This window comes from Salminus brasiliensis, chromosome 6 (assembly GCF_030463535.1).
Source record: "Salminus brasiliensis chromosome 6, fSalBra1.hap2, whole genome shotgun sequence".
Classification (NCBI taxonomy): domain Eukaryota; kingdom Metazoa; phylum Chordata; class Actinopteri; order Characiformes; family Bryconidae; genus Salminus; species Salminus brasiliensis.
Genome location: NC_132883.1, coordinates 2,003,392 through 2,030,721, shown reverse-complemented (window position 1 = coordinate 2,030,721; position 27,330 = coordinate 2,003,392). Strand labels below are relative to the sequence as shown.

Genomic DNA, 27,330 nt, shown 5'->3' with positions numbered 1-27,330 from the left:
TCTGCCATGTGTCCGGAGCATATAGCTCCCACAGACGTAATGAGTATTAATGAGCAGACAGGCTCTCCTACCATTGACTTTAACGGTGGCCTCGGTGCTCTGGTCTCCACACACACAGCGGTACAGCCCACTATCTTCTGGTTGTGCTTTTCTGATCAGCAGCTCGGCTGTTGCGTCCCTTTGCCTGAGCTGATACCTTTCCCCAGTGCGTAACATCTCCGCACCCTTCCACCACTCTACCCGTACTCCAGCTCTGGAAAGCTCACAGTGCAAACCGAGGCTGCTCCCCTCCTGAGCTTCCAGGTTCTTCAGCTTGGTTTTGAAGGTAGCAGGAAGCACTACAAGAAGTCATGAGAAAATCTTGGGTGCCACTACAGTCTAGCTTAGGCATGACATACACGGTATGGACAAAAATATTGGGACACCTGCTCATTTATTGTTTCATTTATTCATTCTGAAAAGGAGCTGATCCTGCTTTTGGTGGAGTAACTGTCTCTACTGGCCAGGGAGGAAGAAGGCTTTCGGCTAGATTTTGGAGGAGGAGCATTGCTGTGAGGATTTGACTGCACTCAGTGACAAAAAAAAGTGTCAGTGAGGTCAGGATGTTGGATGATTATCACCCGAACCTCATCATCCCCAACTCCCTAAGCAATGGATGGAGCTCCACCACTACCATCATTCCAGAGAACACAGTTCTTCCACTGCTCCACAGCTCAAAGCTGGGGGGCTTTATTATACCCCTCTAGTCCACGCCTGGCATTAGGCAGCATGGTGCCAATAGCTTCATGATGTTTATCTGCTCCAGAGAGTCCTATTCTATTGGCAGTGCCTCTCTACATGGACTAGATAAACTATGTAAGCACATCTGTGTCAGCAATAGGTGCAACTTAAAGAAGCTGAATGCATTCATTAGTAGGGGTGTCCACAAACATTTGCACATATAGTGTAAGTCTTCAGCCTATGCTGCCTCCCAGCATACACAGACAACAAGGCATTTACATTGAGTTCATCATTTTGACCACACCTCAAAACAATGTCCAGTACCAGCGAAAGAAGCAGCTCGTCCAGGGATGAAGAACCTTGCACCAAGCTGGGACTAAAGCTATGAACATTTAAACAACATATCCATACTCCACAAGTGTCCCTAATTGATAAATACTAAATCACACTTGCTCTTAATAATAATAATTATAATAATAATAATAATAATAATAATAATAATAAATTAAGATACTATAGAAAGTGCTTTGGGAGATGCCATAGAGCAGGGCTGCTCAATCCTGGTCCTGGAGATCTACCACCCTTCAGAGTTTAGATCCACCCCTAAAATTAAGGCCATTCGAGTCAGCTGTGCTGGATCTGAACTCTTCAGGGTGGTAGATCTCCAGGACCAGGATTGAGCAGCCCTACCATAAAGCCTAGGTCTTTAAATCTGGACCTTCAATCCAGTTCCAGTCCTGGATTTTGTTCACACTGGACTTTAAGGTAACAGTTAATGTTACTGATTGACCCCATAGTGTCACACCTACCATAGTTCACAAAGTCTAGGACTGGAAACTGAACTGAAGGTCCAGATTTGAAGGCCCATTGAAGAAGAACCATGTTTGTGTAAGAGATGTGAAGTGTAAAGAACCTTAATTATCACACATCTCTGATACAAAAAAGGTTCTTCTATGGAATCGCTCAAAGAGGGTTTTATTAGGTGTTAAAAATGAATAATTAGCTAAAGGAAGTACATTTTGATCTTAATCCAAAAAAAAAGAAAAAGTCCATACTGGTCAAAAAGTCTTGAAAGTCAGAGTATATATTATTATTGCAAGATTTATTATTATTATTATTATTATTATTATTATTATTATTATTATTGATATAGAAATTGTATCAAATTTTCACCCATTTTCTCCTCAATTAGGACCGCCAATTACCCAACCTGTACATAATCCCCTCCCCCCACTGCACACTAGTGAGGGCGGACCAACACACGCTCCCTCAGGCTGGCCAACCAATGTGCCTGGAGGGAAGTGCCATATACCCGGCTCCAACACACCAGCCTGCAGACACCAGTGGTGGTCAACACCGCAACGAGGCAGTTTGGGGGGAGAGCGCCAGCTGCCCACCCTAGAGAGAGCCAGGATAATTGTGCTCTCTGTCCTCGGCTGCCGATGGCTAGCAGCATGACCAGGGTTCAAACCAGCGATCCTCTGTTTTAATTTTATGGGTTTAGTCAAATGTGATGCTCCAATGGTGGTCCAAATCTAACAGTGGATCAAAGGAACTTCGGCAGACGTTCCTTTGTCAGTAGATGAATATATGGTGATGTAACCATGGAAACTCTCCTCAGAGCTGTTAGGCTGTGGAATTTGTAATGAAATGTTCGGGAAAGACTAACAGGAGTCGAGATGAGCTTACCTTGCACAGTAAGTTCAGCCGCTGACTGTGCATCTTTAGTTTTACAAGTATACCTCCCAGAATCCTCCTCTTCCAGGTTATTTATCACTAACTTGGTTGCTCTCCCTTCCAGCTTCATCTTGTACTTCTCTCCAGGTCTCAGAGCTTGTCTTCCCTTTCTCCACTCCACTGGAGCTCCAGGTTTGGACAGTTCACAGGTGAACACCGCACTGCCCCCTTCCTCAGAAACCTGGTCCTGCAGCTCCCGTTTGAAAGTAATGGGAAGAGCTGACCCAACGCAAACAGAGCCGTTTAGATCTGCTGTCAAATTCAAGCAAATTCAAGCAAACAAGGGATTTTTAAGAGTTTCGGAAAAGGATACCTTTGATTTTCACCTCGGCAGTGCTCCTCTGCTTTCCAGTAACACAGCTGTACATCCCAGCATCGTTCGGATGAAGATCTGTGATTTCCATCTCACTGATTTTGCCCTCCTGTCTCATGTGATGCCTCCCACCTGGCATGAGACGCTCTTCACCTTTCCACCACTCCACGGGTACCTCAGCTTTAGACAGCTCACATCTTAGTAGCACACTGCCTTCTTCTGAAGCTTCTTGGCTCTTCAGGTTTTGTGTGAAAGTGGCCGGTAACCCTAAGCAACCCCAGAATGACACACACATTCACTGAATGGTGCTACTGACCTATACCCATACTCACACTTTTGAAAGTATACGCAACAGTATTGGGACAAAAGTATTGGGACACCTGTTCACAGGGTGTTAAAAAAAAGAGTTGATCCAGCTTTTGTTGGAGTGACTGTCTCTACTGTCCAGGGAAGAGGTACAGCTTTCTACTAGATTTTGGAGGAGGAGCATTGCTGTGAGGATTTGATTGCAATCACCCCAACTCATCCCAAAAGTTCTAGATGGAGCTCTGCTCCACAGCTCCTCAATGCTGGGGGGCTTTATACCCCTCTACTAGCCCACGTCTGGCATTATCAAGCAGCATGGTGCCAATAGCTTGATCAGTGTTTATCTGCTCCAGAGAGTCCTATTCTATTGGCAGTACTTATCCTCTACAGGGACTATACTGTCTGCTTAAGCAATAGGTGCAACTTAAAGCAACTGAATCAACTGAATCTTTTTACTGATTCCTGATTCTGTAAAGCTGCTTGTTGACGACACCAGACCACCTTGTTGATTTGATTTGATTAGAAGCAGAGTGTCCACAAATATTTGGACATATAGTGCATTTTGTAAATATTTCAGAACAACTGAATCTATTACCAACAATTCGGATGGTAGCTTTGGTCCGTTGGTCTCCGCATACACACTTGTAGACTCCGCTGTCCTCCGGCACCGTGGCGCTGATGATAAGCTCATGTGTTGCGTCTCTTTCTCTTATCTGATATTTTGGGCCGGGCTGGAGGAGCTCCTCTCCGTTCCACCACTCCACTGGAACACCAGCTTTGGACAGTTCACAGTGCAAGGTCACTGCTTTGCCCTCCTCAACAACTTGGTTCTTCAGCTTCTCTTTAAAACCGACATGCTGTCCTGCAGAAGAGGAAAAGCAATGGGTGCACATCACTGCTCTTCACTCAGAGCGTTCCTTAAGCAAGGCTGCAGAAGAACCACTACGGGTTCCATTAAGAACCATGTTTGGAGAGGAGGTGTGTGGGTGGGAAGAATTTCTTCCAGGTTAAAAAGAACCTTCACTTGATGTAGTTGGTCTTATATGGCCTCGCTTAAGGGACCCTTTGTGGAACCATTATTTTTAGAGCCTTTATTAGTTAACCCTTTAAAGCCCAGACTTCTGCAACATCAGTGTGATAATTGAATTAGCAATTAACCTTAAATAATTATGAAATAATATGTAAACTATAACATCAATACATAATAAATGAAAGACTTAATAATACATTATATATATAACCAAATCAGAAATGCATTTTCTGCCCCCTGGTGGATAATCCATGCACTGCATGCACCAGTTTGAAGCGACTTGAGTGGATTTTTAAAAGCGGTGTAAGAGCTTAAAGCAGTGTTATGCGAGAGCTTATTCTTGCTCTTGGGTTCCCCCTACAGTCGAGAAGTAGAATTCAAACTAAAAGAAACATGCTTTTCTGGACAAGCTGAGAGAAGCTCCAGAAGCTTGATCTGAAGGTCGAGAAGCATGTGGTCTGAGGCAGTACTACAGGACTAATACTACAGGATTTTACACTAATGTCTAATGAGTGTTGCCCCGCCCACTTCACTCCACCGGAGTTACATAGTGCGGTTCGGTTAGCATTGTGCTGAGCCTGTATTAGCAGCGACAGTGATGCTATTCTCTCTGTTAAAGTCAGTAGAGCATCAACCTAAGTTATTTTAAGGTAAAAATGCGACATAATGCTGCTTTAAACAGTTAGAATATATAAATAAAATAAATAAATATAATATAATATATAATATAATATATAATGTATTTATTCAAAGTGTTATGTCATTTATTATTTTTTTAAGAATTTGTCAGAAGGTCAAAAAAAACTACAGTTTTAAATAAACTAAATTTTCGGACACTTTTTTGATGGTTTGGCTTTAAATATTAATTAGCAGATTTAATTAAGATTTAATTGGTATCACACCCTCCCCTGGGGCGATTCCGAGCCGCCACCCACAGGCCCAAATGAGGACTCCCGCCTCGTTTACGGTTATGTGTTTGGTTCAGTGAGTTGATTCATGTTCATTTGTGTTCATGTGTGTTCGGTTCATGTTCCGTTGTGTTGATTCAAGGTTCATGAGTTTCACCTGGGACTGGGGGGATATTTAAGGAGCCTCGACACCGCCATTCGACGCCCAGAAGTGTATTGTTTGGGACACCAAGGTTGCCCGAGAGGTTCCCCGTACTGTTAGGCTGAGAGTTCTCATTCAGGAGAAGGTCCCCCTGCTATCCACGTTTTCTGCAAGGCAGGCAGCCCTCGCTCACGGCAGCATGCTGCGGTTCCAGGTTTGGTCGGCCTAGCCGTTTTTGCTCCCCCTTAGTGATTATAGCGCCGTTCGAGCGCAATTTACGTTAACCCCTGTTTGCGCCCAGGTTCTGCCTGTAGGATTCCTTTCTGGTCCCCTTTAGGTTTTCCCCTTGCGCTAGTCGCTCGCGCTAGCTGAACTCCCAGTCCCAGGTTCGGTTTTGGTTCGCGTTTGTGTTGTGTTTGTGTTTGTACCCCTTGCTGCATCGTTTGCCTTGTTTTACCCTTTTATGTATCCTTGGTTTTTGTTAATAAATCTGCTTGCTTTGAAACCATCTCTGCGACTGTTCATCCCATCTTGGTCTGGCCTTGGACGCCATGACTATTAGCTTAAACTTTAATTAAAGTTAGAGCAGGGACATGGATACTCCTGCAGGACACTGGGAACCACAGGAACCCATTAAATAAGTAAAAACAGGCAAGCCTAGTTTTGCTGGATTGCCATTGGCTGTTCTGTGGTATAAAATTAGTTGTAGCATTTCATGTGACCATGCCTGATACTACCAACTAACAACACGGTAGTGATGCTGGACGAGGCCGGCGAGACTGGCGAGGCCGACGACTGGCAGTATGTCTTCACACCACTTCCCTTTATAATCAAATTTTAAGCAAGGAGACCCACCCACAGCTCAGCTAGGATTCCACACTCAAACATCTTAGCTATGAGTGGCTAAATGCAGTCCTCAGACCACCAGCACCAGAAAGTGTCTCTTCTAGGCAAACAAGAGGCAGTTCTTCAGTCTGTCAATCAGTCAGTCAGTAAGCGAAATTGTCTCCTATAGGAAATACGACATGAACATCTTTAATAATTTTGCCTGTAGTTGTGCCACACTTACTGCTAACAGTAACCTTAGCTGAGGTCTGGACGTTGCCATATGAGCAGCAGTAGACGTCACTGTCTTCACATCTCAAAGAGAAGATCTTCAGCTCTAACACTGAACCTCTTTGTCGGATTTGGTGCTTCTCTCCAGACCTGAGCAACGTATTACCCTTCCTCCATTCAACAGAAAGTCCAGGTTTGGATAGCTCACAGTGCAGGACGACACTGTTTCCTTCCTCAACAGTCTGAGATTTTAGCTTCTGCTTGAAGGTGATGGGTAGAGCTGGGGAAACAAGAGTTTCAGTCAATTCTGTTCGATGCTTTAAAGATTCTGCTACTGTAAACCCCTTTTAGCCTCATTCCCCGTCCCTACGAAGACATTTGTGCAGTTTTCTTATTTGGGATTACATTTATGTATCTGACCTAGTGAATGAGGCCCAATGCCTAATAATACCATTAATGTTCATTTTACCAAATACGCTATAGGGACAAAAGTATTGGGACATCTACTCATTCCTGGTTTCTTCTGAAATCAAGAGTATCAAAAGAGCTGATCCTGCTTTTGCTGGAGTAACTGTCTCTACTGTCCAGAGAAGAAGACTTTCTACTAGATTTTGGAGGAGGAGCATTGCTGTGAGGATTTGATTGCATTCAGCAACAAGAGCGTTAGTAAGGTCAGGATGTTGGATGATGATCACCACCACCCCACCTCCATCATCCCCAACTCCTTAACTCATTCCATCCTAAAAGTACTGAACGGAGCACCACCACCACCATCATTCCAGAGAACACAGTTGTTCCACTGCTCCACAGCTCCTTAATGCTGGGGGGCTTTATACCCCTCTACTAGCCCATGCCGTACACTAGGCAGCATGGTGCTGATAGGTTCATGTTTGTTTATCTGCTCCTTATTTATTCTTCTCTACAGGGACTACTGTGCTACTAAGCTGTGTGTCAGCAATAGGTGCAATGCATTAGAAGGGGTGTCCACAAATATTTGGACATATACTGTATGAATACCATAACACAAAGCACTGTCCACTGAATAACATCACCAACCGTTAATCGTAATTGCGGCTTTGGTCTTTAGGCCCGAACACACACAGCTGTAGGTTCCACTGTCCTCTGGCACGGCATCCCTGATGACCAACTCCTGTATTGTTACTATTTGTCGCATCAGATACTTCATCCCGTGGCTTAGCACCTCCTCATCCCTCAACCACTCCACCGGCACTCCCGCCTTGGAGAGTTCACAGCGTAATGTGACAGGCCGGCCTTCTTCTGATTCTTGGTTTTTTAGGTCCTTAATGAATGTGATGGGGACAGCTGGTGAAGAGATTTGTCACACGTCATCTGCCACGCTACTGTCTGACAGCATCCAACAATAAGGGTAGTCATCAGCAAAGGTTACACCTTACCATGGACCGTAACGGTGGCCAGGGTTCTTTGATTTCTGCAAACACAAGTATAAGTCCCAGAGTCCTCAGGCTTCACCTGGTGGATCGTGAGGGAAATCTGATTTTTCCTTTGTTTCATCAGGTACTTCTCTCCGGACCTTAGTGTTTCTGGTCCTTTGCGCCATAAGTACTGAACACCAGGTACCGAGAACTCACAGGAGAGTGTCATGCTGCTGCCTTCTTCAGCTTCTTGACTCTGCAGCTGCTTTGTAAACTCAGCTGGCACCACTAACATTAAACACACAAAGAACATGCCTAAACATCTGGAGCACATTCAGGACACGCAATGCTACCTAAGCTCAGAAGGTGAAAGCTAGCATTGTGTTTCCTCTAAGACACAGCATTGTGACAAGACACTGTAGAGTTAGGAGTCTTGCTCAAGAACGCTCATTGGTGTAGAGTGGTGTGCTTGCTCGGCCTAGGGAATCGATCCCAGGTCTGCCACAGGGAAGGCGGTGCTGTTATTCACTACACTACACCAATTACAACATCTTTTTGAACTGCTGCTAACTTGATGTCATGGGACAGCACAATGTGATCGGGCGAGAATGCTAACTGAAAAATCTGTCTCTATTGCCGGGGGGTCATGAGTTTGAATCCTACGCCATACCGCTTTGCCATCAGTGGCCAGAGTCTGGTATGGTAGATGGTGCTCTCTCTCTCCCCTCATCATTTTTAAGTGATGTTGGTCAGCACAGGCGTCTATTATTTTATATACACATATATTCTGTTGCTAAGCCATGCTGCTTCGCCATCAGTGCCAGTGTTGAGGAGTCCAATGGCGTAAGAGAAGAAGCTGTTGCAGAGACTGGCAGTGATGGCCTGGATTCTCCGGTGTTTCCTCCCAGACAGCAGAAACCCATCCAAAGAGAGCATGGTCAATTGTGCTCCTTAGTACTCTGGCTGCTGATGGCGAAGCAGCATGGCTTAGCAACAGAATACATGTGTATATAAAATAACAGACGCCTGTGCTGGCCAACATCAGCAGCCAGTTGACCATGCTGTCTTTGGATGGGTTTCTGCTGCCTGCCAGGAAGCACCGGAGAATCCAGGCCATCACTGCCAGTCTCTGCAACAGCTTCTTCTCTTAGGCCATTAGACTCCTCAACCCTGGCACTGAACTGCCCCTTCCCCATAATCACAATTACCTCCCACTCTACCTCCTTGCTTACTGTCTCAGGAAATGTTTACATGACTTCAATCACAGAAAAGAGCAGAAGCTGGTTGAAACCTTACCTTTCACCGTCACAACAGCCTTAGTTCTGACAGATCCAGCATCACATTCATATACCCCTGCATCTGTGTCTCGGACCTCACGAATGGTCAGCCTGGCCTCATTTCCAGTTCGACTCATCAGGTAGTTGGAGGAATTCCACACTAAGCAGTCGTCCTTATACCACAGGATATGGCACGGTTTGGAGGTCCTGCACAGCAGCATCAAACGTCCCCCCTCAATAGCCTCAGTGTCCTCCAGTCCTTTGGTTATTGTTGGACGCCTTTCTGCAAAGTAAACAGTGAAATACATCCTGCCTTCTCAGGAAGTTCACTTCAGTATCCATTTTCAGATTTTCAGTTTCAAATGGACAACTATTTAAAATGCTGATCGACCGTCTCCAGCGCTTACCTCTTACTAGCAGTGAGGCGTAGGATCTTTTGTCCCCAGCCTCAAAAGAGATCGTTCCTGTATCTTTGCGTTCAAGCTGTTTGATGGTTAGAGTATGGTATCCACCAGGGATCATGTTAATCTCATTTAAATCATTTGTGTAGAGCAGGGTCTCATCCAGATACCACTTAACATCAGCGAAGTCACTCGGACAGATGCGGCACTTAAACATCACAGTGTCTCCTTCTAGACATTCAACATCCTCCAGTTCGTCCAGGATGAGCACTTTCTGACCTGAGGGACAGAAGACCAAGGCCAAGTAATAACTGGGGTTACACATAAGGCCCAGTCTGTCCCCTTCCCCCATACTCTAATCACCCCCTGAATCGCAAACTCCACACAGAGGTCATCAGGTAGGCACTTCAGTACTTCGTTAGTGGTTTGCTGAATTAAGTCCACAACAACTCCCAAAGGCTCAACAGTGAGGTCTGGCGTCCCAGTCCCACTCCTCTCCAAGCTCACTTCACACAACAATTACTTAGCCAGCTTTATAACTGTATAACTGTGCCACACTGGTGACTAATGCCATACCTAGCCCCACTGGCACCGATAATGCATGTTCACTACACATCCTACATCAACTCCACCCTGGCCTCCCTGATGCCTAAGGCCGTACCTAGCCCCACTGGCACCGATAATGCATGTTCACTACACATCCTACATCAACTCCACCCTGGCCTCCCTGATGCCTAAGGCCGTACCTAGCCCCACTGGCACCGATAATGCATGCTCACTACACACCCTATATCGACGCAACTCCAACACTGGCCTCCCTGGTGCCTAAGGCCCTACCTAGCTCTACTGGCGCTGGTGTTAATGCATGCTCAGTGCCGCCAGCTCCATGTGGACTCATACTACATACTATAGCCATCATACACACTATACACCCTACATCGATGTAGCACACTGGCCTCCCTGGTGGCTACGACTGCATCTAGCCCTACTGGCACCAATAATGCATGTTCACAACACACCCTACATCGACGTAACTCCAACACTGGCCTCCCTGGTGCCTAAGGCCCTACCTAGCTCTACTGGCACTGGTGTTAATGCATGCTCAGTGCCGCCAGCTCCATGTGGACTCTACACACGACAACCACCATACACACTATACACCCTACATCGATGTAGCACACTGGCCTCCCTGATGCCTAAGGCCCTACCTAGCTCTACTGGCACTGATAATGCATGCTCATAACACACCCTAAATCTACGTAACTCCAACACTGGCCTCCCTGGTGCCTAAGGCCCACCTAGCTCTACTGGCACTGGCGTTAATGCATGCTCAGTGCCACCAGCTCTATGTTTACTCTACATACTATAACCATCGTACACACTAGACACCCTACATTGACGAAACTCCACACTGACCTCCCTGGACCTAGCCCCACTGGCACTGTTAATGCATGCTCATAACACACCCTAAATCTACGTAACTCCAACACTGGCCTCTCTGGTGCCTAAGGCCCACCTAGCCCCACTGGCACTGTTAATGCACGCTCAGTGCCACCCAGAATGGATTTTCTCATTTACTTCACCTGCACTGTCCTTCTCCACTTAACTTCAGCCTCCTTATCCACAACCACTGACTGGATCTTTCAGCTACTTCTGACGCTTACTTCATACTTGCCCTCAGCACATGTCTTCTGAATACAAATTCAACCAGCAAAGATGTGCCAGACTAGAAAACACCTCTTGGGCCCTGTATGGGTAGCCCAACCTGGAACCAGGAACAATTTTACCTCAGGTTCCATGTTGGCCCCACATATGGATGCCCACCAGGGTCAGTGATGGGACCAGGCTGGGTTAACATGGCCTTTATCTGGGTTGTACACTGCATACGGGCCTAGATGGGATCCATGTGATATCAGGGTGGGCTGTAACGATGGGGTCCATTTGGGAAGCCCAGCTAGGTCCCCGTAACAACACAAACCTAGTCAGAGCCAATGACCACCTGGAACCCATCTAGCCCACGTTCAACCCATGTGAGCCCCACATGAACCCCACATGGCTAGAGTTTACTGCCTACCTCTGCTACAACAGCTTCCAATCTCATGCATGAAGACATTAGAATTGAGTCTTACCCTGTACTGTGAGTAAGGCCCTGCTCTGCATCGTTCCAACATCACAGATGTACAGATCACTGTCAGTCTTCTCAAGGTTGAAGATGGTGAGAGATAGGACTGCTCCTTTCTTCTTCATGAGGTATTTCTGGCCTGAACTCAGCACCACCATGCCCTTTAACCAAGTCACTTTCACGACAGGTCTCTTGGTTTCACACTCCAGAATCGCCATGCTCTTCTCTTCTGCCCGTACATCTTTCAGCTCTTTTGCAAATGAGTGCTGGAGATCTACAAGGATGGCACAGTAATAATAGGCTTGAATATTTTTATTAAAGGCATATTCTTCTAGACGTCCCCCAGTTGATTTTCATAATAGGACGCGTCACCCCCCAGGCCTGCTAACGAGAAGACTGCCAGAACCTATAAAGCATCTCAAATTGGGATGTTGATCTCTGAATTCACACAATCTGAACAAAAGTATTTGGACACCTGCTCATTCACTGTTTCTTCTGAAATCAAGGGCCTTAAAAAGAGTTTCTTCTGCTTCTGTTGGAGTAACCGTCTCTACTGTCCAGGGAAGAAGACTTTTAAATTGTGGAGGAGGAGCATTGCTGTAAAGATTTGATTGCATTCAGCAACAAGAGCGTTGGTGAGGTCAGAATGTTGGATGATCACCACCCCACCTCACCCCAAAAGTACTGGATGGAGCTCCACCACCATCCATCATTCCAGAGAACACAGTTCTTCCACAGCTCAATGCTGGGGGGCTTTATACCCCTCTAGCCCAGGCCTGACATTAGGCAGCATGGTGCCAATCGGTTTATCTTTAGGTTCTAATGGCAGTCCTTCTCTACAGGGACTAGACAAGCTATGTGTGTGCATTTGCACGTCTGTGTAAGCAATGGGTGCAGCTTAAAGTAGCTGAAAGCATCATTAGATGAGGTGTCCACAAACTTTTGAACAAATAGTGCGATAGAGATATACTGAGATATGCATTACAGACAGCTTACACACAAAACAGGGCCTTACCTGGAATTGCCAACCCAACATTAATTAACTGTACAGGTGGAGAAATACTTACCTCTAACCTCCAACCTGGCCCTAGTAGCAACTCCGTCAGCCTCACAGCAGTACTCCCCAGAGTCCTTTACAGTGGTGTTATGGATGATCAGCCTAACCAAATAGCCTTTTTGGATAATCTCATATTTAGGACCGACTCTGATCATCCTGCCATTTTTCAGCCACTTGACGGCAGCCTGAGGCTTGGTGATCTCACAGCTAAGCTCTGCATCCTCTCCAGGCGTTGCTTTAGCATTTAACATGTCCCTGAAGACCCTCACAGGCTTCTCTGAAAACAGATGGCGCAGAGGATTTGCTCAATTTCGGCATATCTGCTTCAAATCACTGCAGATGTTGTGCATACAGTACCTTTGACAAACAGCATAGTCCTGCAACTGAGGTCCTTGATGGTGAAGACCACATCCCCAGCATCGGAAATCACCACCTCCTGGATGTTCATCGTGTATCTGTGCTCCTTGTTGGTAAGTTGGATTCTACCATTACTGATTATCAACTGACCATTCAGGGACCAGGAAGCCTCATCGATGATGTCATGTGACAAAATGCATTCAAAGCTGCAGTCCTCCCCCTCAAGAACCGAAGTGGTCTTCAAGCGCTTGATGATGGAAATGCGAAGATCTGAAAAAGTGGGTCAAATTCGCTTACTTTTGTCACAGCATCACTTTTGTCAGTTAATCCAATCAACTATCGAACTTGGGTAGAACTTACCACGAACAACGACCTTGGCTTTTGTTTGGCTAGTTCCGACATCACAGGAGTATTCCCCGGCATCATCTTTCCTGAGCTTGTGGATGATGAGGGCTAATGATTTGCCCAGGTGGAGAACTTCATGCTTCGCGCTGGGAGATAAAACTGCACCATCTTTCCTCCAAATAGGGGTCACTGCTTGCTTAGAGACTTCACACTGTAAACATGCTTCGTCTCGCTCCTCAGCCACTACGTCTTCCAAAGACCTGAGGAACACTGCTGGCTTCTCTAAAGGGATGTAGATACACCAGAGTAGATGGACCATCACCACTCCTTCTGAGCATAAACTCAATTTTACCCCATATACACATCACGTGCGAGCTATTGAAGTAAAAACTACATTATATTGACATATGTATTGGGACACCTGCTCTTTCATTGTTTCTTCTGAAATCAAGACAAGACAAGAGCGAAAGTGAGGTCAGGATGTTGGAGGATCACCATCCCACCTCATCATCATCTCCAACTCATCCCAAAAGTACTGGATGGAGCTCCACCACCACCATCATTCCAGACAACATAGTGGTGCCAATAGGTTCATGTTTACAATCCTATTCCATTGGCAGTACTTTTCTACTGGGACTAGACAAGCTGTGTGTGTGTGCATTTGCACATATGTGTCAAGCAGCTGAATTTGGACATATAATGTAAGCTAGAAGAGTCAGAATCAAACTTTTACCTTTCACTCTGAGCGTTGTAGACTCACTGAGACCAACGGTTTTGAAGGTCACCCTGCTCTCCTGTACAGTGAGCCTCTTGAGAATGAGGCTGTAGACCTTTCCTGAGTTCTGGATCTTGTTAATGTAATTGGGGTGAATCACTTTGTCGTTGAGAAGCCACTGAATGCTGGGCGACTCATGGTTTAGCTCACAGGAAAACACTGCTGTGCCATCTTCTTCTGTCTCCACTTGCTCCAGATGCCGAATCATCTTCAGTCGTTTCACTGCATTAAAGAACAGTTGGATGAGTTCAACGAGACCAAAATACACAGAAGAAGGTACACTAGAAAATCCCTAAAAATATGACCTTTTGACCCTCACCTTCAACACTGACCCGACCCCTGCTCTCGGCTCCACCAGCCAGGCACCGGTATTCCCCCGAATCCCCAGCCTTCACACCCACAATGGTCATCATAGCCTGGTTCTTTTCCCGCCTCATGCTGTACTTGCCGGAGTGCAGCAATGGTGTCCTACCTTTGAACCAGCGTACCACTCTGGGAGAAGGGCAAAACTCACAAGTGAGAGTCACCGACCCATTCTCTTTAATGTCCACATCTGAAATTGGCTGCTTGACCACTAGGGGGCGCTCTGTTGGGATTGTTGAGGTGGGCAGAAAGTAAATGTTATTTCAGAGCTTTATACTGGGCTTTTCAGATGTAGAAGCTCAACAGCAATGGTCACCAGTCCTGCTCCAGAAGAACTACTATCCTGCAAAACTATCCTGCAGGAACATAGATCTCCAGGATCGGGTTTGGTGAGCCCTGCTTTCCGGCAACTGTAGATGTTTACCTGTGACGGTGAGCTCGGCGGTAGACTTGCTCTTCCCTGAGCTGAACTGGACAGTGCCACACATGGTGCTGTCCGTGCTGGTAAAAGTGAGCCGGTGCGAAGTTCCTTCCCTCTCGATCTTCACCTCTGGGCTGGAAGACAACAGCTCCCCGTTTAAAGTCCACTTGGGGGCTCTCTCTGCCTTGATACTGGTCTCCACTCTGAAGCGAGCCTCCTTAGGCTCCATTACTTCAATGGAGCTGAGCCCACGGACAATGCTGATGGCCTGCTCTGGAAAGACAGGCATAATTTACAACCTGTACCGGCTCAAATTATGAATGCTAATGCTAGTCAATGAGTTAATGCACATTTTTAGCCTGATTTTCACCCCAATTTTGTCAACTCTAATGGCAAACGATTTGTTGTTCGGGAGGAGAATCAGAAGCGACTATCACACCGATAAATTGGCAACGATTCAATCCTAAACCTTCCGATCAAGTTCCCAACCTGATTGATAGGCTTCCAATATTTAATTTTTCCTCCCTAATTTTAGATTGCCAATCATTCACCCCCACATTACATACAATGACACAACCAGCCACTGCCTCGTTTCAAACTACTGCTGATGCAACATCACCAGGCAACCATCCCAATCTGAGGAAAGCCCCGGGTACCCAGCTCTAAAGCATCAGCCAGCAGACGCCCATGCTGGCCAGCATCGCACTGACGTGATGTGGGAAGGGAGCGAGCCACCTACTCACCCAGAGAGCAATGCCAATGCTCTCTTTGGCTCCAGCTGCTGAGGGCAGGCAGCATGACCTGGGATTCAATCTAGCAATCCATTGGTCTTAGTGGCAGCGCCTTGGTCCAATCTTTCCAAGCTAGATTTTCAGTCGTCTCCTCCAGTGAAACGATTGTGCTCCAATTTTTAAAATGTGTACTTACCAGGTTTTAGATAAATGCTTCACTGGAAAATGCTAAGGGAATGTCTCAATTGCTTACCTTACTAATCACTAACACTAACTAGACTTTGAGTATGTAGTATGCACCATAGATTAAAGTTGAGTATACTCAAATATCCATGATTCATACTCTGAACCAGGCTTTTGAATACGGTTATGATCATATGGCCACTGGATCATGTGTAAAATCCGTCGCCATATTGGTCCAGGCAACCTCTCATAATTCTCATAAGATAGTCCTGATAATGGGATGCCTGATTCGTGTTCAGAACATCCTACAGTCCAAACCAGATCTTACCAGATCATGACCTTTCATAGATAAGACTGGTTTTGGGTTGATTTTTGGCCATTATAACCTAATCCTCACTGTATTATGCTATGCAATATTCTACTATTGTTTATACTACATATACGATTGCAATCCATGGGTCTTAGTAACAGTGCCTTGGTCCAATCTTGTACTTACCAGGTTTAAGAGGACTGCTTCACTGGAAAATGCTAAGGGAATGTCTCAATTGCTTACCTTACTAATCACTAACACTAACTAGACTTTGAGTATGTAGTATGCACCATAGATTAAAGTTGAGTATACTCAAATATCCACGATTCATGCTTTTGAATATGGTTACGATCATATGGTCACTGGATCATGGGTTAAAGCCGACGCCATGTTGGTCTAGGCAACCTCTCATAATTCTCATAAGATTGTACTGACAACCTACAGTCCAAACCTGATCAATTCAAACTTTTGGTTGTTTTTTGGCCATTATAACCTAATCCTCACTATCCTATCCTATGCTACATTATACTATTGTTTATACTACATATACGATTGACTATTTTAATCTATGATTAGCAGTATTGTAGTATTATAACTCATTATAGCAACATGCTTTACTGTTCTACTATACAGTATATTGTTATACTACTACATCTGACCTTAGCGCTAGAGTACACTTTTAGTCCACACTATTTATACTGTAGGTAGGAGCTACTCATGTCTCATGAGAAAAGTGGGGAGGGTGGAGTATGTTGGAATAGCAACCCTTCGTCACTTCCTGTTAGTACGAAACAGGTCAGTATGTTAATATGGTGCGTACTAACCTGTCAAACCCGACACTATTGAGATTAGTGTGTAGTATTTACCTCACAGTATTAGTGTGTAGTACGCAATAGATTCCTAGACACTATGCAACTGCACCAGTATTGAGGGTTGGCCATGGCAGCAGTATTCTGCAAATCAGTAAATAATCTGTACATCATTTTGTTCTATTATTTATACTTCTATTATTTATATTGTATATTAACTGGTAAATTATTTACTTTTATGCATCTGAATGTCCTGCTATCCCTTTGTTACTGTGACACTGTGAATTTCCCCACTGTGGGACTATTTTTATTTGAAGTTAGACATTTTTCTTTTGTTCTATTTGCTCCTATTAACTCTCTATGACGTCTATGAATATTCATTTAATAAAATAATAGATAATCATCACAAATAATACAGTAAATAATATAGTAAAAACATTAGCATTAGCACATTTTCACCCTGAGCAACAGCTATGAGTATCTCACCCTCCACAAACAGCTGGCAGGACGTCCTGTCGTCTCCAGCATCACAGGTGAAGATGTCCTCATCTGAAGAGCCCACCTCATCAATGGTGAGTTGCCTGTATACGCCTTCACTAACTACTTGGTATTTGCCACGCGGTACGATTTCGCGGTTCCTCTTGTACCATGTGACCTCAGCGTTGGCCCGGGAGAGCTGGCACTCCAGCAGTGCTCTGTGTTTGTACATGGCAATCTTCACCCGGAGTGGCTTGACGATATGGACTGGAAGCTCTGCAAGAAGTTCACAAAAAATGCTCCTTTCAGCAAGTGAAATAATAAATATCTGATATTTCACATTTTTTGATAATTTAATTAATAATAATAACTTATTATTAACACATCTAAACCACATCTGGTCCCCCTTTGCTCTAAGCTCTACCAGCAGCAGCAGGTCTGGAGCTCTGCTGCAGTTACTGAGTCAGTTGGAGGCTTTTCTGCACTCTGCTCTGAGCTCAGCACTCGGCCCTGACCCCGCTCTGTAACTTTACGTGGTCTGACAGACACTCGGTGGACACTGAGCTGCTCTCTGTGAGCTGTTCCTCCTAAACTCTTCCACTGTTCAATAATAACACCACTCACAGCTGATGGAGGAAGATCTAGGAGGGAGGAAATTTCACCAGCTGACTTGTTGTTGTTGGTGCAGCGGTGTCTCCTATTACATACAGAACCACGCTGGAGTTCAGTGAGCTCTTCAGAACCTCCCGTTCTTTCACTGATGTGTGGAAGAAAGACAGACTGCAGGACTAGAGGCTGGATTTTACACAGCTGTGGCTGAATGGGACTGAATCAGACACCTGAATTCAGTGATTAAGTGGGTGTCCTGTGTTTATTGAATGAAGCAAAATGACCTGCCAATAGACTAGTAGCTAAAACCACTTAAAATAAGCTAAAAATATGTGCTTTAATCCTATAATATTACTTCAATATTAATCTAGTAATCTCAAAATATAAAAAATACTAGAAATTACTAAAAATTTGAATATTGTGGAAAAGGTTATTCGTTATCATAATTGTAATCAAATTAAGTTAAACTGTCATATTTTATATTCATTATATGTAAAGAAAGATATTTTAAGTATTTTTTTGTTTTACTTACAGTATGATTATGGCTTATAGCTCCAGACATCCAGAAATCCAGAAATCCCCAGAATGTCTAATTATTAAAATACTTTATTTTGAGTCTGAAGATTCAAACCATAGTCAAACCATATCATTATAAGAAACTAAGAAGGCCTCGAATTTGAGATTCTAAATCCAATAAATATAATATGACAGTTTACCTTATTTAAATGAATTAAATTAAATTAAATACTTAAATAATTTTAATTGCAAATTAATGCAATTTTATTTTTTTATGATATTCACATTTTTATTCAGCATTTAGACTGTACTGAAGATGCTTTTTTACCTTTCACTCTTAGCACTGCTGTTGATGAAACTCTCTCGGCCATAAACGTGATCTCCCCTGCATCTTCTGGCTTGATGGCTTTGAAGGTCAGTGAGTGAGTTTTATCTGTGTTTGGGACAGAGATGCATTCATGACTCATTTGATTGAGTTACAGCACACACCTAAATTATATAGATTATATAGATCTTTACACGGCTTGATTTTTATTACAGTATGCAGACGTATATATTTATGTATTGTTTTATTTTTTCATTTGTTTTACATGAAAAAACTTAAAAACATATAAAATATCACTCTTGTTGCTGAATGCAATCAAATCCTCACAGCAATGCTCCTCCATTCTATTAGAAAGCCTTCCTCTCTGGACAGTAGAGACAGTTACTCCAACAAAAGCAGGACAAACTCTTTTTAATACCCTTGATTTCAAACAAAACAAGGAATGAGCAGATGTCCATATACTTTTGTCAATCTTTCTTTCTTAACATCCCATGCTGTTGCACCCCTTAAGGGACTGTTTTGTTGTTAATATTGAAGTTCCAGTGCTCTCACATTTCACTCTCGTCATCACGTAATAGTAGTTAATTCTGTATGCAGCTAAAGAGCCTCCCAGTTCAATTCCAGATCCGTACCTTCACATCTGATTTTAACGCTGTCTCCGGCCTTTATTCTGCGGTCGTTCTTGAACCATTTCCCGTCCACGTCCTCCAGGTTTACTTCACATACCAACGTCACTGTCTCTCTCTCTGTCACGCTGGCGTCCTGAAGATGCTGTACAATCTGTATGTCTCTGGCTGCAGGAAAGCAGAAATGAAAACTGACATGCTAATAGCAGGTAAATCTGATCATAATATTATATATACAAACATAAACAAATAAAAACATACGGTCGTGTTTATATGTTAGGTCCTAGAAATTCTGAACATCATTCTCACATTCCAGTGTTCTTCAGTCTCGGACGTCCACGATCTTAATGGACCTCCAGGACCAGTGTGTTATGACATGACATGAAGGCCTCTTTACCACTGCAGAGCCAAATGGTTACAAAGACCGCGGCGTACCATTCTGCCCTGGTTATGCTTTCACTTTCCATTTTCCGAGTAATAATTACACTAAAATGATGCATCATTACTAATGCACTACAGCTACAAGGCTTATGTTGCTAGCTAGCTGTTCGTCTGTTAGCGTGGTGTAACCTGCATTCAGGAATCACACTCGTCTCAAAGCACACCATGAAGGATATTTTATAGATGTAGTGCCAAATAATGTTGGAACCCCCTGAAACAAGTCTGTCTCAGTGAGGTCTGGCATGCGTTAGCACTACGCTAACGGAAAGCTATATGGAACAGCTGATCTTGTACTATTAGATACTGTCTTAGCTTAGAAAGTACTGAAATATAAGGCCTATGGATCTTGAGGCAGATCTTGCGCTCCCTAGACGCCATTATACCCTCTGACCGAGAGATTCTGCGCCCCCTAGACGCCATTATACCCTCTGGCCGAGAGATTCTGTGCCCCCTAGATGCCATTATACCCTCCGACCGAGCGATTCTGTGCCCCCTAGACGCTACTACACCCTCCGGCCGAGCGATTCTGCACCCCCTAGACGCTTTTATACCCTCCGACCGAGCGATTCTGCGCCCCCTAGACGCTATTACACCCTCCGGCCGAGCGATTCTGTGCCACCTAGACGCTATTACACCCTCCGGCCGAGCGATTCTGCACCCCCTAGACGCTATTACACCCTCCGGCCGAGCGATTCTGTGCCACCTAGACGCCATTAAGCCCTCCGACCGAGCGAATCTGCGCCCCCTAGACGCCATTATACCCTCCGGCCGAGCGATTCTGTGCCCCCTAGATGCCATTATACCCTCCGACCCAGCGATTCTGCACCCCCTAGGCACTATTATACCCTCTGACCGAGCGATTCTGTGCCCCCTAGACGCCATTAAGCCCTCCAACCGAGCGATTCTGTGCCCCCTAGACGCCATTAAGCCCTCCGACCGAGCGATTCTGCGCCCCCTAGACACCATTATACCCTCCGACCGAGCGATTCTGCGCCCCCTAGACGCCATTATACCCTCCGACCGAGCGATTCCTTGCCCCCTAGACGCTATTACACCCTCCGGCCTAGCGATTCTGTGCCCCCTAGACGATATTACACCCTCCGACCGAGCAATTCCTTGCCCCCTAGACGCCATTATACCCTCCGACCGAGCGATTCTGTGCCCCCTAGACGCCATTAAGTATAGAACAAGCCTTTAGAGTAGAACCTTGGATGAACTCCTGTTGTAAAGAATGTAACCGATACCTGTGACGGTGAGAGTCGCAGAGGTTTCGGCTCCTTCTGCCTGGAAGCCGATCAGGCCCATATCTGACAGCGACACACGGGTCAGAGTCAGAGTGTGTGTCTTCCCCTGTGCGGAGATGCGGCACGAGGGCTTCGATTTGAAGGGGACTCCGTTCCTGGTCCAGACGCCGCGGACGTAAGCGCGACTCAGGGTCACCTCAAACGTGTGGGCTTCCTTCTCACACAGCGTCACGTCCTCCAGACCTTTCAGCACCTCAGTCTTCTTCACTAAACCGAGAGCAATGAGGAGGCTGGTGAAAAAAGCCCTGCATTTCATTGACTGTGGATTACTGCACAGAAGTGTTCCTTACGTGCCATGGTGGAGTTTTCCTCGTTTCTCAGCTCTCGTCAGGCTTCATCGGGGTCCTGTTATTCTGAAAGAAATAATCTCGCTAAATCTTGCAGGCCTTTAGTGGAGCCGACTTCAGCTACTGCTAGTTTGAGGGTTTTCTGCTTTAGTTTTGGGAGAAAATCTGCTTAATTAAGCTTAATTAAGCAACGTAACGGTCACTCTACACCAAAACGTGTCCTCCACATTTGACCCATCTGTGATAGTGAACACACACACACACACACACACACACTAATGAACTAGGGGCAGTGAGCACACACACACCCAGAGCAATAGGCAGCCAACTCCCGGGGAGCAGAAAGGGTGAAGGGCCTTGCTCAAAGGCCCAACAGTGGCAGCTTGCCGAGCCCGGGTATCGAACCCACAACTCTGTCATCAATAGCCCGGATAGCTAATACCTTGACAGCACTGCCAGGTGTGCCAGGTGTCAGTATCCATCAAACCTTGGGTTTGTTTAGGCAGCCATGCTGGAGCTCTTACATATTTTACATCTGGGATTATCAGAATGTCCTTCAGACGTCAGCCCTATGCTGGAGGGGGGGGGGGGGGGGTGTGGTCACTGAGCATTATGACGAGAGTGAAATGTGAGAGCACTGGAACTTCATTATTAACAACAAAACAGTCCCTTAAGGGGTGCAACAGCATGGGATGTTAAGAAAGAAAGATTGACAAAAGTATTTGGACATCTGCACATTCTTTGTTTCGTTTGAAATCAAGGCTATTAAAAAGAGTTTGTCCTGCTTTTGTTGGAGTAACTGTCTCTACTGTCCAGAGAAGAAGACTTTCTACTAGATTTTGGAGGAGGAGCATTGCTGTGAGGATTTGATTGCATTCAGCAACAAGAGCTGACATAGTGAGGTCAGGATGTTGGAGGATGATCACCACCACCACCCCACCTCATCTCAAAAGTACTGGAAGCTCCACCACCATCATTCCAGAGAACACAGTTCTTCCACTGCTCCACAGCTCCTCATTGCTGGGGGGCTTTATTATACCCCTCGAGCCCACGCCTGGCATTATTAGGCAGCATGGTGCTGATAGGGTCATGATGTTTATCTGCCTAGTTCTTGAAAAGCTGTGTTTGTGTGTGTGTGCATTTGCACATCTGTGTCAGCAATGGGTGCAACCTAAAGTAGTTTATGCATTTATTAGAAGGGTGTCCACAAATATTTGGACATAGACTGTATTATTGATTCATTAGCACATAACTGCAGAGTGTTATCTATTGTTCGGGTGAACCTGTCAACAACTATGACAGCACTGAAACACGATGATCAATAAGTTGCAGATCAATTGTTCGGTCAGCTTGGTCAGTACTCACTCAATCAGCTGAATGGTGGGAGTTCAACCGCAGCCTCACATCCTGCTCCAAAACATCACACTTCTCACTGTGAGGGAAGCACTGCGGCCCAAGACCACCAACGGATCCGTAGAGTTTATCCAAGCTGTGTGTTTCTTTTGCACAAATCCCCAAAGATTAGCAGCAAAACAGTGGCCAGAGTTTCACTCGTCGGGTCAGTGCGCAGTCCCCTGCTCCCTGAGCCGGAGTGTTTTCTCTTTTTTTTTCAGCCGTGCTGAAGCCTAATGCTGAACAGCTGGCATTTCTCTGCTCACACACTCTTTTCTAAAATAGCCGTGCGTCATTATCCATAAAGATAGCAACTTCACACTATCAGGCTGCTCAGGCTGACCGCTGTCTGCTAGCACTGGGACGGCACTGGAGCCAATAAAAATCCTCAAAATTAGACATAAATTGGTACTGAAGGGGGGAAACTGGAAGATCTGCCAATCTGCCAATGGGGTTCAGAGAAATCACAGAAACAGCCGTTTTTATTCTAATGGAAAAACAGAAGTTGGTTAATTAACACCCCTTCTAATGAATGCATTCAGCTACTTTAAGTTGCACCCATTGCTGACACAGATGTGCAAATGCACACACATAGCTTGTCTCTGCAGTACTTTTGTGAAGATCATTCAACATCTTGACCTCACGGATGCTTATGTGGCTGAATGCAATCAAATCCTCACAGCAATGCTCCTCTAAGTTCTTGAAGAAAGCCTTCTTCCCTGGACAGTAGAGACAGTTACTCCAACAAAAGCAGGATCAACTCTTTTTAATGCCTTTGATTGCAGAAGAAAAAGTGATTCGAGCAGGTGTCCCAATACTTTTGTCATAATAGTGCATTTTGATAGGAACCTTATTAGAAACGTACACATTCTGGATGTTGGAAATGATCTTTGAGATTCTGGTCCACGTGGCGTTGGATTATGTGGCGCTACTACGTGATTCTACTACAACCAAAAGCTGATCTATTAAAAACTGGAAAGCCACAAAATTCTGATCCCACCATCTGTAAGCCTCAGCAACAATCCAGGTTCATCAGACCAGGCTACTTTTCTCCGGTCTTCAACTAACTGTCCAGTGTTGGTGAGCCTGTGCTGAGCTGCTGCAGCCTCAGCTTTCTGGTTTTGGCTGACAGTAGTAGGACCTGACCTGGTCTTCTGCTGTTGTAGCTCATCCATCCTCCTCCAGGTTGGACGTGGTGTTGTTCACTCTGAGAAGCTTTTTCTGCTCTCCACGATTGAGGAGAGTGGTTATCTGAGCTACTGTAGCCTTTCTGTCAGCTCCAACCAGTCTGACCACTCTCTGTTGACCTCTCTCACCAGTGAACCACAGCTCACTGAATGGGTTTTCTTTATTCCACCATTGTGAGAAACTCTAGAGACTGTCCTATCTGCATGGTTTGCAGTTTAATTATGTTCATGGCTGACCCATATTTTATGACCACAGCAGTCCAGGACATGTGATCTATATTCCTGCGAGAGCAGCCAGGGTGACCCAGGCTGGAAAGACAAGGGAGCTTAAGGGATTCTAACGACCATGAGGATACGTCATCACTCGGCATACAACCATGCTGTGTGTTGATGGCTTCCTGACTCTGGTCTACAAAGCCAAGACTGGACCAGCCAGCCCCTCCGTACTTGATGGTGATGGTCAAAAGCCGATCTGCACCAAGAGCCCTTCCAGCTTCAAGTACGGCTCGGCTCGACCCGCCATCCTTTAAGATCTACAGAAGACGAGCGTCCAGACTTTTTACTGTCCTGCACCGAAGTGGTGGACGAACTTCGCCTGGGTGTCCGAACAGCAGAGTCCAACGCTCGCTGTCTTCAAACCCAGACTGAAGACCCTCCTCTTCTGAGAGTACTCAGGCGAAGAGAAGAGTACTATGGTCTCCATATTGACTTGTGTTTAGTAGAGTCTAAGATTAGAGGAGCTTTAATTTTAGTCTATTTAAACTAGCTGAGGTTCTTCTTGAGTAAATAACGAAGCACCTTTGTAAGTCGCGTCTGCTAAATGCCCTAAATATAAGTGAGCACCATTAGAAGTAGCAGCAAAAAACAACATTCTCCAGAAAGCCAGGAAAGGTCAGTCCATAGACGGAGGGTGTAGATGTATGTGACAGATGTTCTCCTGGACACAAAAAGAGTGTTTATTTGACTCTGATGATTGATGGATGGTGACTGCATGTCTGTGGACCCCTCCTCTGAAGCAGAGGATGAAGCAAAGCCTCTGTAGTTTTGTTTTGTTGATCTGTTTGACAGACAAGAGCATGTGTGAGAGAGATGGTGAGACTACAGCCATCTCTACTCGCTGCAGTAATCCCACTGCAGACCCTGGAAACCTGGACAGATTTGTGTAGAACAACAGCTTACAAAAAAAGTCAGGGTTCGTTTCCTTAGTTTTGCACTGGAGCAGTAAAGCTAACATAGCTAACAATGCAAGCTTCGTGGAAACACCCAATGACTAGAAAACATGGACAGCACAACATCTCTCAAAAGTGAAGCAAACCCCAGGTCTAGTGCCCCTGCTGGCTGGTTGCAGTATGATGTGTAGCTCTGCCCATTTTCCCATCTCATTTTTTTTTATCTATCCCCAGTGTCTCGCAATTCCAGCAGTTAGTCTCCCTGTGCTGATATTGACCCATTTTCCCCCCGTAATTCTTAACCCTTACTCTGCTTTATCGTGAGAAGGCAAGACTACACTTAGTAGTGAAGTGATTGACAGACCGCATTGAAGAGGCTGGAGGAGGCCGGTCATCTGCAGCAGGACCTGCATGGCGCCCCCTTTCTGTTCAGTACATGGACGAGCTGAGCTGTAGAGGAACTTACATGAGCTGCACTTTTACAGCTGGAGCTGTTGTCCACTTACCGGACAGACTGGGAATCCAGGGGGAAATCCGCTCTGCTTCTGCGCTGGAAGCTCAGTGAAGGCGGTCTGAGACACTGTGCTTGGTATTTGGAGATGGGGGCGGGGCTACCAAATGAGTAGGCAAATCAAGCCTCTGGTTGCAGATTTGACAACATGAAGTGACAAGTGAAGAGCCTGATTATCCATTAAGTGACCACAACTACAGAGATTTTGATTCTCTCTGCTTATTGGTCAGACCTGTCTGGGGCGGAGCAAGAAAGTAAACACATTTACATTTACAGCATTTAGCTGACGCTCTTTTCCAGAGCTACTTACAAGGTTACTTGTATTACAGAGGAGGGCCAATGTAGTGTTAGGAGTCTTGCCCAAGGACTCTTATTGGTGTAGCGCAGTATAGTCACCCAGACTGGGAATCGAACCTAGCTCAGTGGCAGATAGTGGTGTTATCTGTTGTGCCACACCAACCACACCAAATATAGGAAGAAGGTCCTGTGTTCTGGACTAGCGCAGACTTCTGAGCAGTTCAACAGGGAGCAGCTGTAGTAACGTTAATTATCTGGGCAGTAGATCAGGGTAATCTGGTTAGCTCAAACTTGAGGAGTACACCTGATAGTTGGGTCCAATCAAGGTCGGATCACGTTCTCACCCCAAACGAACAACTCCAGAGTTTGTTCGGAACCGATCCGAGATCCCCTCCTCAAGTCTTTTTGTTCTGCATCCGGGCCGAGATTACAGTGATCACACCTGCCCAAACTAATCGGACCAAGGGTGCGCACAAAGAACCGGAGTCCGATGTAACGGATGAAAACGGCCTGTGAAAGAGATCAGATGGCCTACATGAACACAGTCTTAAAATGAATGACTAGTTATGCTGAAATGTCGGTCTACAGGTGTGTACAGGTGGATTCTTACGCTCTAGCCCTTTTAATGATGCCTCAGTTGAGTGGTGGAGACAGAATACCATTGATGCCACGCTATAAATAGCCTTATGCTAAAGACCTGTGGCCATGTGAGGATGTGTGGTGTGAAATTAGAACCTGACAATACAGCTGAACCCAGCACTTAAGCCTTCGGGTCCTTGTGTAGAGCCCATCTCCATGAGTTTCACATTTCCTGTGGCCCTGCCGCTCACCTCCCTGCTGACAATCGACTTAACGAGTGTGCATACGGATCGCAAATCAACTCCACATGCAAGCTGCTGCGAAAGAAGCTCTGTATGCAATCATATCTGCCTTTTATTTAAGCAAATATACTCTAAATATACGCGGGGGGGGGGGGGGGGGGTGAAGAACTTTCAGACCTTCAGAACATCAAATAATCAAAAGCCTGCAGCTTGTTGTTTTGGACCAAAATGAATAAAACATTAAACATCTGTAAATGTTTCAGTCATCAGTGGAACTATAGCAGCTCGGGGGTCCACCTCATTCAAAACCCACAAAAAAACACTGGTGTCGATCGGGTCTGTATCCTCGAGCCGTGATAAAGTCCCTGCCCATTTGCTGGACTGAGATAATCTCTTAAACCCCAGTCTGGGGGACGTCTCAGTTTCAGCCGAGACCAATCAATGAGCTCCACTCATCTTAACTGAGGCCGCAAAAATCCCCTTCTCCTGTTAGCTGACCTTGCCGCTAGCCTCGGGCACACGCTGTCTTTTCACCTCTATGTTTGGGCCTGAGCTAAAAACTGCAACCTCTGCTTTGGATTCCTGACCAACTTAAAGTCGTCTGACATTTA

General features: G+C 45.4%; 1 protein-coding gene across 1 annotated transcript in view; it reads right to left on the bottom strand.

The window, feature by feature from the left end:
* Positions 1-21,352, bottom strand: part of obscna (obscurin, cytoskeletal calmodulin and titin-interacting RhoGEF a) — a 64,254-nt gene extending 42,902 nt beyond the window's left edge. The window contains exons 1-21 of the mRNA XM_072681198.1: positions 21,346-21,352; positions 20,996-21,262; positions 19,317-19,478; positions 18,688-18,792; positions 17,244-17,510; positions 14,728-14,997; positions 14,260-14,526; positions 13,899-14,162; positions 13,181-13,447; positions 12,821-13,090; positions 12,474-12,740; positions 11,414-11,680; positions 9,291-9,563; positions 8,903-9,166; positions 7,628-7,894; positions 7,269-7,535; positions 6,226-6,492; positions 3,672-3,938; positions 2,771-3,037; positions 2,410-2,676; positions 72-338 (exon numbers count right to left, since the gene is read on the bottom strand). Of these exons, the coding sequence (XP_072537299.1) occupies positions 72-338; positions 2,410-2,676; positions 2,771-3,037; positions 3,672-3,938; positions 6,226-6,492; positions 7,269-7,535; positions 7,628-7,894; positions 8,903-9,166; positions 9,291-9,563; positions 11,414-11,680; positions 12,474-12,740; positions 12,821-13,090; positions 13,181-13,447; positions 13,899-14,162; positions 14,260-14,526; positions 14,728-14,997; positions 17,244-17,510; positions 18,688-18,792; positions 19,317-19,478; positions 20,996-21,262; positions 21,346-21,352 (5,086 nt within the window). The remainder of the gene's footprint in view (positions 1-71; positions 339-2,409; positions 2,677-2,770; positions 3,038-3,671; positions 3,939-6,225; positions 6,493-7,268; positions 7,536-7,627; positions 7,895-8,902; positions 9,167-9,290; positions 9,564-11,413; positions 11,681-12,473; positions 12,741-12,820; positions 13,091-13,180; positions 13,448-13,898; positions 14,163-14,259; positions 14,527-14,727; positions 14,998-17,243; positions 17,511-18,687; positions 18,793-19,316; positions 19,479-20,995; positions 21,263-21,345) is intronic.
* Positions 21,353-27,330: the final 5,978 nt, after the last annotated feature.